Source organism: Aricia agestis, chromosome 4 (genome assembly GCF_905147365.1).
Source record: "Aricia agestis chromosome 4, ilAriAges1.1, whole genome shotgun sequence".
Taxonomy (NCBI): Eukaryota; Metazoa; Arthropoda; class Insecta; order Lepidoptera; family Lycaenidae; genus Aricia; species Aricia agestis.
The window spans coordinates 19,155,979-19,170,356 of NC_056409.1; the positions used below are offsets into that span (position 1 = coordinate 19,155,979).

The 14,378-nt window shown below is 37.0% G+C and overlaps 2 protein-coding genes across 2 annotated transcripts; both read left to right on the forward strand.

Annotated features, from left to right (window-relative positions):
* Positions 1–4,576: 4,576 nt before the first annotated feature.
* On the forward strand, positions 4,577–6,806 carry LOC121726654 (insecticyanin-A-like). Its single transcript, XM_042114104.1, has 4 exons — positions 4,577–4,735; positions 5,102–5,327; positions 6,005–6,109; positions 6,591–6,806. Exons 1-4 carry the CDS (start codon positions 4,628–4,630, stop codon positions 6,782–6,784), a joined length of 633 nt encoding a protein of 210 aa, XP_041970038.1. The 5' UTR covers positions 4,577–4,627; the 3' UTR covers positions 6,785–6,806.
* Positions 6,807–12,601: 5,795 nt separating this feature from the next.
* LOC121726142 (lopap-like) lies at positions 12,602–14,332 on the forward strand. The gene is made up of 4 exons (XM_042113374.1): positions 12,602–12,733; positions 13,056–13,263; positions 13,703–13,798; positions 14,082–14,332. The coding sequence occupies exons 1-4, from the start codon at positions 12,614–12,616 to the stop codon at positions 14,330–14,332; spliced, it is 675 nt and encodes a 224-aa protein (XP_041969308.1). The 5' UTR covers positions 12,602–12,613.
* Positions 14,333–14,378: the final 46 nt, after the last annotated feature.

Consider the following 14,378-nt stretch of genomic DNA (forward strand, 5'->3'; position numbering starts at 1 on the left):
TGAAATAAGGGGGCAAACGAGCAAACGGGTCACCTGATGGAAATCAACTTTCGTCGCCCATAGACACACGCAACATCAGAAGAGCTGCAGGTGCGTTGGCGGCCTTTCAAGAGGGAATTACAGGGTAGGGGAGGTAAGGAAGGGAATAGGGAAGGGAAGGTTAGGGAATTAGGCCTCCGGTAAACTCACTTAGTCGGCGAAACACAGCGCAAGCGCTGTTACACGCCGGTTTTCTGTGAGCCCGTGGTATTTCTCCGGTCGAGCCGGCCCATTCGTGCATGGCATGCACGAATGGGCCGGCTCGACCATGGCTCTACCATATTTATTTGCTGAAATAAGGTACATATTCAATACAAGTAATTAAAATTTTAACAAAAAATTGCCTATTTAAGGCAGACAAAGAGTAAAATCATTAAAGCTATCAATTTCTAAAACAGGTTGTATAAATTCTCCGTTTCAGTGGCAATATTGACTGTAGAAGTAATGAAGCATTGTTCAAGTTGTAGGGTATTGAGTATTCCGAAAGGGCGTACCTGATGCCGGCTCTTGATATAGGCGAACGCGTTGGCCAACGCGTCTGCAGACGCGTTGGCAGTGCGCTTGCAACGGCGTTTGTGAGTAATCCACACATAGGAAGGTCGTTCAGTATGCTTTGGATCGCGCCAATGTGCGGACGGATTCAAAATGGATGTTTAGTCGCTAACAGCTGCAGCTGTTTATTTATTCACAGCTTATAATTACTTTGTAAATGTGGACAAGAAAAAGTTTTTAAAGAGTATTCTGGAAATAAATAAATAAAAGGCGAGAAAACGTAACAAACAAAGAAATAAACTCACTTTTACATAATATTTTATAATATTAAAATAATATAAGTAATTATTTTATTACCTACTTATTATTTATTAAATTATTACATACAAAAATTATTACATATTATAATAATTATCATAATTATAACTCCGGGCAAACTGATCGCGCGGCCTATGTGTGGATGGAGCGCGAAGCTTGCGACAAATGTCCTTTGATCTTTTGCCGACATTTCCGACCCGCGCGGCAAGTTCGCAGATGCGTCGGCCAACGTCTAAATACCTACGGCCAACGCGCGAACGCCCGTTCTACACATTGGGCCAACGCGTCTGCAGACGCGTTGGCCAACGCGTTCGCCTATATCAAGAGCCGGCATGAGGCTCCTTGATTGACGCCAACGCAAATAGCTAGAATAGTTTTGAATAAAATATATTAAATTTTAGATAGCTTCTCTAATGACAGATATTTATAATACCTTTTGAAGTTATATAAAAGTGGAAACCTGCAAATATTATTAATCTCACTGTTCAAAATGTACTTAGTATATTCGTAAGTCCTAGATCATTCGAGTCGTATGTACCATCAAAGAAATTAATTTAAAGTCGTTATTTGGTCGAGCAGTGCAAAGTCATCGCCATTTGGCAGTACCCGATCAAATTACGCACAAGTTCCGTAGAAGTATACAAACAAAATATTATATCTGTATCTCCTAAGTTTACAAACAAAACTGATGCTGACAAAAAAAACAAATATTAATATTCGTATTCGTATTCGACAGTAAGTAATATTATATTGTAACGGTAACTTAAAATAAACAAGTCAGATAATGAAACTACAACACTGTTAAACCTTACCTAACATTTTAGGTTGAAGATCCCTCGCTCAAAACTTCATAGAAACTTTAAGTCCTGAGGCGATTAGCCGAACGTACCAACTTTGCGTTCACTGAATAAAATATTCAGTACTGGAACGTGATACCAATTAAATACTACATGAGATTACTCTCGATTGCTGGGAAGAAGCAAACATAATATTATAAAAATAGGAACTTATCTTGTGACAAAAAAGTCACGTAAGTGGTCGCATGGGGTCAGCGCTCAAGAGAGTACCGACGCATGCACCAGCGCTAGCTGACCGCTACCACTTATTAAGATTGCTCTCGATTGCCTGGAACCCGGAACCTGCCAACAGTAAGGCAGCCTAATGTCTAAGCACACTATGCCGAATTTCCGCGGCGGAAGTTCGGCTTGATTCCGCCTGCAATGTACTCGTATTTTAAATTACCGATGACACTCCATGCCGAAATTTGCTGACGTAATCATGCGGAATTTCCGCCGCGGAAATTCGGCATGGTGTGTTTAGACACTAACACATTAAAGCCTTGCAAGATACAAAAATAATCAGCCAAGTGCGAGTCGGACTCGCGCACGAAGGGTTCCGAACCATTATAGAACAAAATTAGGCCAACAATTGTGTTTTTGTAGGGAGCCTTTGTACCCTTTATTTTATATTTTATTTTAATATTAATATTAAATATTAAACTAGGTACACATACTCGTATAACTAAGGACTTTGAGAAAAATTCAAGTACCTACCTGTTGCTATTATTGATATAGAACAAGAAAGGCCAAAAAAATCACGTTTGTTGCATGGGAGCCCCCTTAAATATTAATTTTATTTTGTTTGTAGTATTTGTTGTTATAGCGGCAACAGAATCTAGTAGTATAGTAAGGCATAGTAGAAAGCAGATTATGTATATCTGATATACATAATCTGCTTTCTACTATGCCTTTGTTTCTATTTTACCTGTACATCTAGGTCCACTTTTTTTTTAAATAAGGGGGCAAACGAGCAAACGGGTCACCTGATGGAAAGCAACTTCCGTCGCCCATGGACACTCGCAGCATCAGAAGAGCTGCAGGTGCGTTGCCGGCCTTTTAAGAGGGAATAGGTAAGGGGAGGGTAGGGATGGGAAGGGAAGGGAATAGGGGAGGGTAGGGAAGGGAATAGGGTAGGGGATTGGGCCTCCGGTAAACTCACTCACTCGGCGAAACACAGCGCAAGCGCTGTTTCACGCCGGTTTTCTGTGAGGACGTGGTATTTCTCCGGTCGAGCCGGTCCATTCGTGCCGAAGCATGGCTCTCCCACGTCAAAAGACTTCTGCCTGCTCTGAAGTAAATCCTAAATAATAAAGATATAACCTAACTCAAATACGATTAATCTCTTCTATTCTTCAAGGCACCATTTTAATATAGATTAGCAAACCCAGATAGGTACAACTTGGCCTAACAAAATGATATCGCTCTCTTATTATTCGTATATAATATTATATGCGTGAGAAGGCACGCTATTTTATAATTCACAACATAACTAGTAAAGCCGGGTTGGTAGAGGTTGCATTCAACTTTTTAAATTTCAGTCCGAAGCTCACCTGCTTAAAATTAATAGCAGCGGTGCATTTATTGCAGTTTCATTTGGTCAAAAGCGAATACGTGCGCTGCGTCATATAAAGTTGAGGAAATTGCAAATAAAATACATAAGAGTTTCAATATAAGTCTGCGCAAATTGATGGCTTCCTCTTATGTATTAAAAATAAATGCTCCCTTTTATTTCCAGCGTCGCGCGTGTATACTTGCAAGATAAAAACTGTTGCACATAAGGCCCTGGTCGCACTGAGCGATTCCTTAAAGAGTGGCAATAGAGCACTTACTGCCTTCACTAATTGGGCTGACCAGGGCTGTAGCTACAGTCAGATTTGAGGTAGGGCAGCATTGGTTACAGGTAGGGCAGAAGTACAAAAAAATGATCATAATTTATTGATTTCTTGGGTTTTGGTATTTTTAAGGTAGGGCATTATGATTTTAAGGTAGGGCATTGCCCCCCAATGCCCCCCTCTAGCTACGGCCGTGGGGCTGACTATAACAGACATGGCTTCGTACGTTGTCATTCTTTTAAGAATGATTTTCCAGAATGAACAGTTTTTAGTATCCGCATCGGTTACAGTTTATGGGCACTTTAATATTTTCATGCCTACGCTATCTAAGTCAGAATAACTTGAAGGGAACAGTATGTTTGTACTATTGGCTATTGAAATATTTCTATTTTTAAAGTTTTGAGATATTTACATAAATACATATTATAAGTTATAACAATATATTGTGGTGAAATGTTTACTTTGCGCGAAGATGAGGCGACGCGACGCCTTGATAATTTGGCTGCAGCGATATCGATTTTTCTCAGCAATGACTAAAGCTAAGAAATGAAAGTTCATTGTCAGTATTCATCATGTCTTTGTCTTTGAATTACCCATATCATAACACCATTGGTCAACTTTTATAACACAGAATAATCAATCAAAATGACCTCTGTAAAAAAAGGGATTCCTATTTTGCCAACAGAGGAGAGTGATTTAAGCTTCCAAAATTTGTACATAAATTGGTTCAAGCATACTCTTTAATTTGCCCATAGCTTATATGAAATGTATTTATGGTTTTTAAATTATGCGACAAAAACCATTTTGTCGCTTACGCCTTAAATGACGCCCGCATCTCCGTTCTCCATACCAAATCAACTCCGTACGCAGCAAATCGGTTCAGAGACTTCAACGGTTTGGGCGTGAGGAGGTAACCGACAGACAGACTTTCGCATTTATAGTATTAGTATGGATTTTAAGGAGCCCAGAGTTTTACGCTTTGTCTGTTGCTGCCTAATCAGCAATCTTACTGCCACAATCGTGGGGTCAGGTCATTGGATAATTACAGCGTGGGACGCGTCCCGCTATCCACTTGTGAGCAAACACTCGGCCAGTTTGTGCCCCAAGATGTTGCTCATACTCATATCGCTGGTGGCTTGCGCTTATTGCGCAGAATTCACCCTACCTGGTGAATGTCCGAACGTGAAAATACACGAGAACCTGGATTATACCAAGGTGAGACGAATTTAAAAAATATTTTTTTGGCTTTACCATTTACATAAATTCGAATTAAATTAAGAAAATTTGAATTACATTTAAATAAAATTAAATTCAAATCCTAAAGCTAAGTGTAAAATATAATATCTATTTTAAACAACAGTAAACAATTCTACAAACTGATAGTATTAAGAAGAATATATTCTTAGAACTTAATATTATTGTAGTTATGCGATAAATTCTGCGATAAGCTTTTACTTAAGTTATGAATATAAACAATAACTTTAATACTTGTCATCAATTTAAATATCACCTCAACCTGACTGGTCTCATAAAAAGCCTGTTGCATGATCCTCTATAAATACTAATGTTACATACTTTCAGTTTTCAGGCTTATGGTACAATGTAGGCAGCTACGCTAGCGATGGTCGCAGTATCTACGACTGTGCCTCTCTCGAATTCCAAGAAGACAATCTTGGATACACCCTCAGAGAGACTTATGTGGATACTGACAACGGGAACCGAACTCAGAAGTCGTATTTTGCAAGAGTGGACCCTACTTTTGATGCTGGTACCAAGGCGCAGTTCATAGTCAGTCATGAAGATGGAGGTAGGATTTTTTTAAATATGTTAGATAGAGTCTGAGTATTTGTCATCTTATTGCGGGTTTACATTACTACAATCTAGTGATCTGATCACTGTTTTTTAATGTAATAAGGGGACAAACGAGCAAGCGGGTCACCTGATGGAAAGCAACTTCTGTCGCCTATGGACACTCGCAGCATCAGAAAAGCTGCAGGAGCGTTGCCGGCCTTTTAAGAGGGAATAGGGTAATAGGGGAGGGTAGGGAAGGGAAAAGGGATAGGGGGTTGGTCCTCCGGTAAACTCACTCACTCGGCGAAGCACAGCGCAAGCGCTGTTACACGCCGGTTTTCTGTGGGCCCGTGGTATTTCTCCGGTTGAGCCGGCCCATTCGTGACGAAGCATGTCTCTCCCACGTTAAAGTTCCAGTAACCCACATTTACATTATTCTAGTAACAATCCAGTGCTTGATTGGATTATTTGGTGGGAATAATGTAAACAGGTAACTATTCTTAAATTGTTAAACCGGTTTAAACAAATTTCGTATGGAGTACTTACGCCCAAAAAGGCCAGGTTTCACCACATCGAATGTACTTTCCGCATGATAAACGAGCTTATGGCAACATCTAGAGGTACCCTTGAACAAGCTCATAGCAATCTGGCATCATTTAGGTATACCTATATTATAATATCTTTATTTCACAGACAAAGTTCTCCAATTTCCATTCTTCATATTGTCTACGGACTACGACAATTACGCGATCGCATACACCTGCAAGACTTTAAAGAAGAAAATGAGGACTCATTACGGTTGGTATTGTTGCATTTAATTTTCCACTTAAATCTTAATGAAGTGCTGAAGCCGTTTTGGCAGGAATTCCAAATTCTGAATATCATCCATGACTATCATATGGATATTATATGATCCATAAATATGGATATTCTGAATATCATCCACGACTGCATTTAATGATTTTTCAATATGAGCCCCTAAACTATGGACTCTGACAACATGAGTTCCATCTCTGCACCTTTAAAATCCTTACCTCCTTGGGACTTACCCAACTCAACTTAATACAGCGTTAAAATTGATACCATGTTTTCTGTGAGGCCGTAGTATATTTTATTCAGCTGTTATTGCAAATGCCAACGCACACTGTCCTCCACTTTCTCTCCCACATTGAAATATTGCTGTCCGTTGAACCACTTTTTAATGTTTCACCCTATACGAAATCCTTATGTTTAAAATGTAGTAAAAATATGAGCTACACTTAGGTTCTTCTTATTCCAGTTTTTACCTGGGTGCTGTCCAGAAATAAGGAGAAGCTACAAGGCCAGAACTTGGAACGAATAGAAGCTGTTCTAACGAAGTATTCCGAGTTAGCCGAACACAGAAAGTCATTTGTGCTGAAAGATTTCTCAGACGCAAGTTGTGCATACACAGAAAAATATGGAGTAGACTTTTTCACAACTAACTTCTGGTGATTTTAACATTATTACTTCACAATCTGTTGTTTCATTTTCCCGTACTAAACACAATATCATCTTATACTTATATAAAATTCTCGTGTCACAATGTTAGGCCGCGTATTCCACCGAAACGGCTTTACTGATTTTAACCAAATTTTATATGCATATTCAGTGGGTCTGTAAATCGGCTACTTTTTATATTGATATGTGCATTTGTTGAATAAATAATAGTAAATTATTACAACTCGAGACTGACGGCGACCATTGTTTGTGCGACGGGATAGCGATGGACGTTGCCATGGTGGCATACTTATTTAGTCACTTCAATAAAATAATACGGGCGAAATACTTACTTTATATCGCAAAGAAACGTTTGCCGGGACAGCTAGTAATTTAGAAAAATACATTCGCAGAACCTCAGGCTATAATATTTATAACAGCTCCCAATAAATGTTTGTTAGAACATAGTAAATAAAGAGGTACACGAAAACTAAATTGGCTTTATATCGCATCGATAGGAAAGTATTTACGGTATAGTTTTAGCGCCACTATTATCTAAACTGTATCCCACAAACCTCGGGAGGATAGGATGTACACGATTTACTATTTCACCTTCAGGCATTATAGTAATCAACCCCTCACTTCAGCCAGTAGATAGTATCAACAACTCCGACCGTGGTAAGCCAATTTCGACTCAGTCTTCTTATCAACAGATTACATTATGTTGTGGCAGCAGCAAAGATAAGTTTGTGCATTTCCAACAGAACTTGACTAGGGCTGCCAGCAAGTTGACCAAAATTAAAAATGAAAATGATAATTTTAAATATAGAAAGAATATTAAAAATATGAAGTGACAAGTTACAAATCAATGATCATATTAATACATAATAAGTTATAATTAAATAACAAATAGACTAATACAATATTGTAACGATGTAACTAGAAGAGTATATTTACTAATTTCTGGTAATGGTGAAGTAAATAATAATAAAGTTAAACTGGTAGTATTTTGCAAATGAAAATATCAATCAACTACGAGTAGATGATTCCCACAACTCCGTTGCGCCAAATTTGTTCATCGCGCTGGAACCTTACATCTTTCGGGATAGAAAGTATACTATGCCTTTTTAGGGACTCAAAGTATCTCTATACAAATTTTAGCAGAATCGATTCAAGGGTTTGGGCGTGAAGACGTAGCAGACAGACAGACAGTCAGAGAATAATATATTTTGTATGTTAATAGGGATAGCGTAAACGCCTGGCGTAGTTCAGGATGACAATATCGGTGTGAATTCCGTTATCAGACTATGCGGTGAGTACATTGGTTATACCATAATCCACAAATACATACTCGTAGATCTGATGAAATTGATTGAGGTTCAGGGCTGTCCTTGGCCTACTTAATCCCAGGATTGAAAGGCTTACCACCGGTGCCACGTGAATGGAAATCTTTAATTAACAGGTCGGAGATTCTTGAAATACCTGTCATGTGAAATTCGGTGAGATAATAAAATGACATGAGTTGTTTCATTATCAATTATAAATGACAATCTATACTAATATTATAAATGCGAAAGTATCTCTGTCTGTCTGTCTGTCTGTCTCGCTTTCACGCCAAAACTACCGAACCGATTGTAATGAAATTTTGTATACAGATAGTCTAAAGCCTGAGAAAGGACATAGGCTACTTTTTTACTGGAAAAAAGGGTTGTAAGGGGGTGAAAATACGAAAATTTGTTCAAATTAAGTTAGTTACAAAAATTCATACTAGATGGCGCCGTGCGTCTCTTACATCGCGCTAACGCTTGCCCAACATCTTTCTATAAGAGGTGGTATCATCATAATATATATTATACTGATCGAGTTTTTTCAATTGTTATTTCTTTTTTACGTTATTTAATGAGTCAGTACTTTATATTATATACAGTGACGTAACCTTAAACCTATCAATGATAAATAGTTTATGGTTAAAGTTGTGTAATTGGGGGACTAAATAAGCTTTAAAATTTGGCATAAAATATAAAGTTTAATTTAAAAAATGAAATATTATGTGCACACTGCACAGCTGTTTTGATTTAAGGTTTTGTTGATCAGGGTTTTTTCTTATAAAATCTTTTGACACCAATTTTGTTGACATCGCGCGCTATAAACTGAAGTCCACGCGGACGAAGTCGCGGGCAACAGCTAGTAAAGAATATAAAACGACTAACAATATAAAATTGAGCAGTTTGAATGTACCATCGATGAAATTAGGCAGTTGACGTCATATGTTATATATGACGACCTACGTCATATGGTCGGCTTATGTCAATTCAATGTTAGCTGTGATCGGTCGGATGGGTTTGACTTAACTCCACCAAATTACTTAGGTCTGCCATCTGCCTAGGAATCATCTTCTCTGATAGTACGTAATGCAACTTTCTTATTGTCTTCGGCTTTATGATGAAGCGCAACTGCGTCATTTGAAAAAAAACTCTCCTTTTTCACGCAAGATGCTACTGTGTCAACCCCTTGAACCAGCTTAGTATACGCGAGTGTAAAAAGTGCCATAAAATTCAACGAGCGTCTAAACTCTGCAAGTTCCCGAGAACATAAACTGTCGGGAGTTTCAGGAGGTAATCGCAATAAGTAACTGGAACTGATTGAAGTGATAAGTTCTATCCTTTTGAATTCTTAGGAAATTCAGTACCTGAAGAAGTCATTTTTGTAGTTATTAGACTTAGACGGTTTCAACCAATGAGTTTCTTAAAATACTAGAGTAGCAATGTCTTACAAAAGATTCTCAGAAATGCGTAACCACTTTTTTGTTCAAAAGACAATGTCAAGTCATATATTCGTTATGTCATTATGTATGTGAGATATGCCTGCAGGCATCTTCGAAGTGGCAACGCGTTGCTCTTGCTACCGTAAACTTCCAATCTAGTTACGTTAGTAACATAGAATATCATTGGTTTCAACAGACAGAATTTTTTGTAATTAAAGACATGATTGGATAAAGTCATGAGTGGGTAACTAACATTTTGAAAACTGTCGTTTTTTGTATAAATAGAGGCCATAGGACCGGGAAATGATTTTGAATAAAAAACGTGGATTCTATGTATAGGTTGTAACACTTATAGTAGTTAGAGAGTGTTAAAATAAAAGTAATAGAAATTAACTTAAAAATAGAATATAAAAAATAGGGGCCGTGGTTCAACGTTCAGAAAGTGTGACCCTGTTGTGCCTATGTGTACTTTACTTCCCTGAAGGCTGTAGGAAGATAGGACTTGAGTGCAGGTGGAAAGGTTTCGGTAGGTAGGTTGTAGATAGGTAGGTTGCAGGTAGGCTAGATGCAGGCAGGTATTATTCAGATAGGCTGGTTGTAGGCAGGTAGGTTGCTCTCGCAGCGGCCGCAGAGCCTGGAGAGGTGAGCTCGTCGAAATTTACCCGTCGCGGTGATACCCAAGTGGGGATATAATACAACTTAATATTAAGAATATATATAAAACTAGATGTCCCGCGCGGCTTCGCCCGCGTAAATTAGAAATTTTACAGAATCCGTAGGTACATTTTCCCATAAAAAATATTTCCCCCGTTTTTCCCACATTTTCCTGAGTTTCTTCTGTCGTATTAGTCTTAGAGTAATAATATAATATAACCTTCTCGATAAATGATGAGTCTTACTCGATAAATGATCTATCTAACACTGAGATAAGTTTTTAAATCGGACCTGTAGTTTCTGAGATTGACGCGTTCAAGCAAACATACTCTTCAGGTTTATAATATTAGGTAGATATAGATTTTTTTTAATTATCGCTTGACAAACTCGAGTCTCGATCTAAAAGACTATGAAATGGTATAATATGGTAGTGATGATGATGATGATGATGATGAAGAATGTAATTTGCATAGTAGCATATGCTTTCTGTTCTTAAAACAACGCCGAAACTCCCAAACTTGTATCTATAAAGAATCAGGAATTCTCTCAGCACCTTCCGAACCACGGTATACCAGGTATATCTCGGTGCAAAATCTTACTTGTTGGTAGCATATGCTTAGAATACTTCTCACGAAACCGAAGTCACCATATGTTTCCCTATAAGTTTTGAGGAGTTCCCTCGATTACTTATGGGTCCTTCATCAGATCACCACTTTTCTGAATATAATACCAAATTGGGATGATACCCTATATACCAAAAGAAAAATTTTGAAAATCGGTTAACAAACGGCGGAGTAATCGTTGAATATAAGAAAACGAACATAACACCTCCCCCATTTTGAAAGTCGGTTAAAATTGTAGCCTATGTGTTATTTATTTAATATTTAATCAGCACATGAATTGAATAACAAAATCTTTTTCAAATTAATCGTAGCACCATCTGTCAGGACAAACTAAAATTGAAATAGAATAATATTAAATGCGATGATAGCGCCGTCCGCCGGATCTAATGTAAAACATTCCAAAATCAACAACTCCTTATAAATAAGAAATTAATTGAAAAAACATTTTCCAGTAGACCAAACTGTAAATCTAAACCATTCTCGAATCTCCACGAACACACACAAAAAATTTCATCAAAATTGGTCCAGTCGTTTAGGAGGAGTTCAGTCACATACACACGCACACAAGAAATATATATATTAAGATATGTATGTTAGTTTTAAGGTATTTATTATATAATTGATATGTATGTTAGATTTAAGGTATTTGTTATATGGGCCACTGATGCCCGAAATAAATGATTTGAATTGAATTGAATTGAATTAAATGCAAAAAAAGAATTAATTAATTTTAAGTAATTCTTCTGCACGATGAAATTCGCTCTTAAGAAATATCAAGCCGAAAAAAAATCAGTTCAGGCGTCTCCAGCCAGTATTAGACAATATCACATATAAAACCTCATTGGTATGTTTTTATAGACAACATCCAAATCGTTACATTAGTGATTAGATGATGAAGTAGGTAGCTGTAAGTTACAAGGATTGTTCAAATTGTTAGTTACCCAAGTGGGTAAATAGAAAACATAAGTTAAGAGTCCTGGTGCCATCGAAATTCTCATACAAACGTTTCCAATATCAATCCCATATTTGAGAATATTTACCATATTTGAGTTATTATTCAGCTTAAGATGGTAATTACCTATAGTTTGTATGAGAATTTCAATGGCACCCGGACTCTTAATGAAGTCATTAACTTATGTCTTCAATTTAAACAACAAACAAACAAATTTTTATTTATACCTACAGGTTGTATTTATACATGTTTCTCGTATTTCTCGTAAGTACATAGAAGTTAAAAGTAACTCTTTCAGCGCTACTACCTTTACAGTGAACTCTTGTCTACATAAGGGATACTTAATAGCCTACATACTAAGAGGGGAAAAAGTAATACAGCGTATAACTTTTTCCCCTTCTTATTAATATGCTGCAGTAGGTTAATAGAAGGAACAATTTAGGCAGCAAACTGAAATTGCCATCAAAAATTAATTTTCTGCCATCTAGTGAACGCATTGTGAAACAACTGTGAAACGAGTTGTTGGTATGGTACATAATATTACAGATAGATGGCACTTACTAACATAATCCTACCTGCTAAAGCTTGAATTTAACAAGATTTTTTTCACAAGTTATAGCCAATAACGGTGTTTGTAAAATATAGTTGCTTTTGAATAATTGAAATAAAAATCCGAAATAAAATATTGAAACTTGCATCATTTCATGCTATAGAATAATTCTGAATTGGGAAAACATAACAGATAATGCAGATATACCTCTCGTATCTTTATCAGTTATCGGCTACATTCAGTTTATCTAAATAAGATCTCGTTGTAAGATGTATGCGTATAAAAAATAAATAAATCTAAGATGTTTAAATTTTTAATTATTGTTATTGTTTTCCTTAGATATTACTTGTGTAATGGACAAGTGCTGCAGATTGGATTGTGTCCAGAAGTAGAAAGTATGAAATATTTTGAAATGGAAAAGGTATGTCATAAAATCATAACAAAACAAGTCAACAAACTCATTATACCTTATCGTTAAGTATACCTATCTATGTTTTTCTGTCGCGAAGTTTGAAATAATAACCACCATTACATAAACCATGCCATCCAGTGATATTGAGGTACAAGTTGGAAGTCGGTTGAAATACCCTGCGCAGCTAGCGACACGAAGCTAGCGACACTTTTCATAAATACATAGAAACCAGTAGCGTCGCGACGACACGTCGTCTGCCGCCGATTCGTGTCGCCCGCTGCCAACCGGCACCTTTATGTTATAAATTATAAGTCATAACACTAATTTTAAGTTCCTTGGAACGTGGTACGAGATGCAACGGTTTCCAACCTGGTATGAAGACTACGGCCAATGCGCTTACAAGATCTTCGACTATTGTGGACGAAGACTGGAGATCAGCCATGGCTACATCAAGGACAGAGTAGAATATGTGCTCCACGTGAACACGACCTATGCCCCTGGAGATGAAGCAGTATTCACAACACCAAAAAGTAATATAGGTAAGACCAGGCCAAGCGCGACTTCACGATGAATAATACAAAATTGAATAGTAGTGGTCAGCTCACAAGGTCAGCAGACCTTGTGAGCTGACCACTACTTGGAGCCTCAGACTAATTAGCAGGACTAAATACCCACCATTTATTATTCATATTGTTGAAATTTTACAATACACCTACTTACATATTTCTATGTCGTGTGTAGTGTAGTTATTCGTATGTACGTAGTGGTCAGCTCATAGGTCAGCAGACCTTGTGAGCTGACCACTACTTGGAGCCTCAGACTAATTAGCAGGACTAAATACCCACCAATTATTATTCATATTGTTGAAATTTTACTATGATGCGGAATTCGAAAGAAAACCTGAAGAGCACGATAAAATTCCGATTGTTACTTCAGTGTTAAATTTTTTACATATTTATCAATTTCATACTTTTGCAGATCCTGTGGGGATTCCCTTGGTGGTAGTTGATACAGACTATAAAGACTACGCCGTAATATATGGATGTAAGAGTGATGATTTACGTATAAAATACAGTAAGTATAAAATTTGTTGCTTTAGTATCATTCTTTTCTGGAACTTTATTACTCAAAAATATATTTCTATTTGAAATAAAAACTTAAAGTTAATAATTTAAATGAGTTTGATGGAGTATCAATTTGCTGATTGACTAAAATGAGCTTCAAATACGATTATTCACCATACAAACAGAGTTCACCATACAAATAGAGTTATTTGTCTAACTGTAAAAATAAAATTATGAATTTTATGTAGCCAACCTAATTCTATTAAAATCTAAAAATATTATGTTGATTTCAGTCTCTGCATGGATTCTTTCGAGATCTTACTCACTGGACGAGGAAACATTATCAAAAGCTCGAGATATTCTGGTCAAAAGAACATCGTCGAGTGCAGTTTATTTAGAAACAGTACACCACAGTCCAGAATTGTGTGATTCATATTGGACGGCTCATGTGCAAGCACAGTATGTCAATACTACAGAGGTCGATGAAGAAGTAGAAGGGAGAAAGAGAATGACTAAATATTATCAAAACATAGACAATAAATGAAATATGAATAGTTACTTTTGTTTCATGAAAGTTTACTAACAAATTA

Excerpts from the sequence above, each read along its gene's own strand:
- LOC121726654 (XM_042114104.1), top strand. The coding sequence starts at position 4,628 with ATGTTGCTCATACTCATATCGCTGGTGGCTTGCGCTTATTGCGCAGAA. Across the intron at positions 4,736-5,101 it reads AGAACCTGGATTATACCAAG|TTTTCAGGCTTATGGTACAA; the intron begins GTGAGACGAATT and ends ACATACTTTCAG. Across the intron at positions 6,110-6,590 it reads GAAAATGAGGACTCATTACG|TTTTTACCTGGGTGCTGTCC; the intron begins GTTGGTATTGTT and ends TTCTTATTCCAG.
- LOC121726142 (XM_042113374.1), top strand. The coding sequence starts at position 12,614 with ATGTTTAAATTTTTAATTATTGTTATTGTTTTCCTTAGATATTACTTG. Across the intron at positions 12,734-13,055 it reads AATATTTTGAAATGGAAAAG|TTCCTTGGAACGTGGTACGA; the intron begins GTATGTCATAAA and ends ACTAATTTTAAG. Across the intron at positions 13,799-14,081 it reads TGATTTACGTATAAAATACA|TCTCTGCATGGATTCTTTCG; the intron begins GTAAGTATAAAA and ends TGTTGATTTCAG.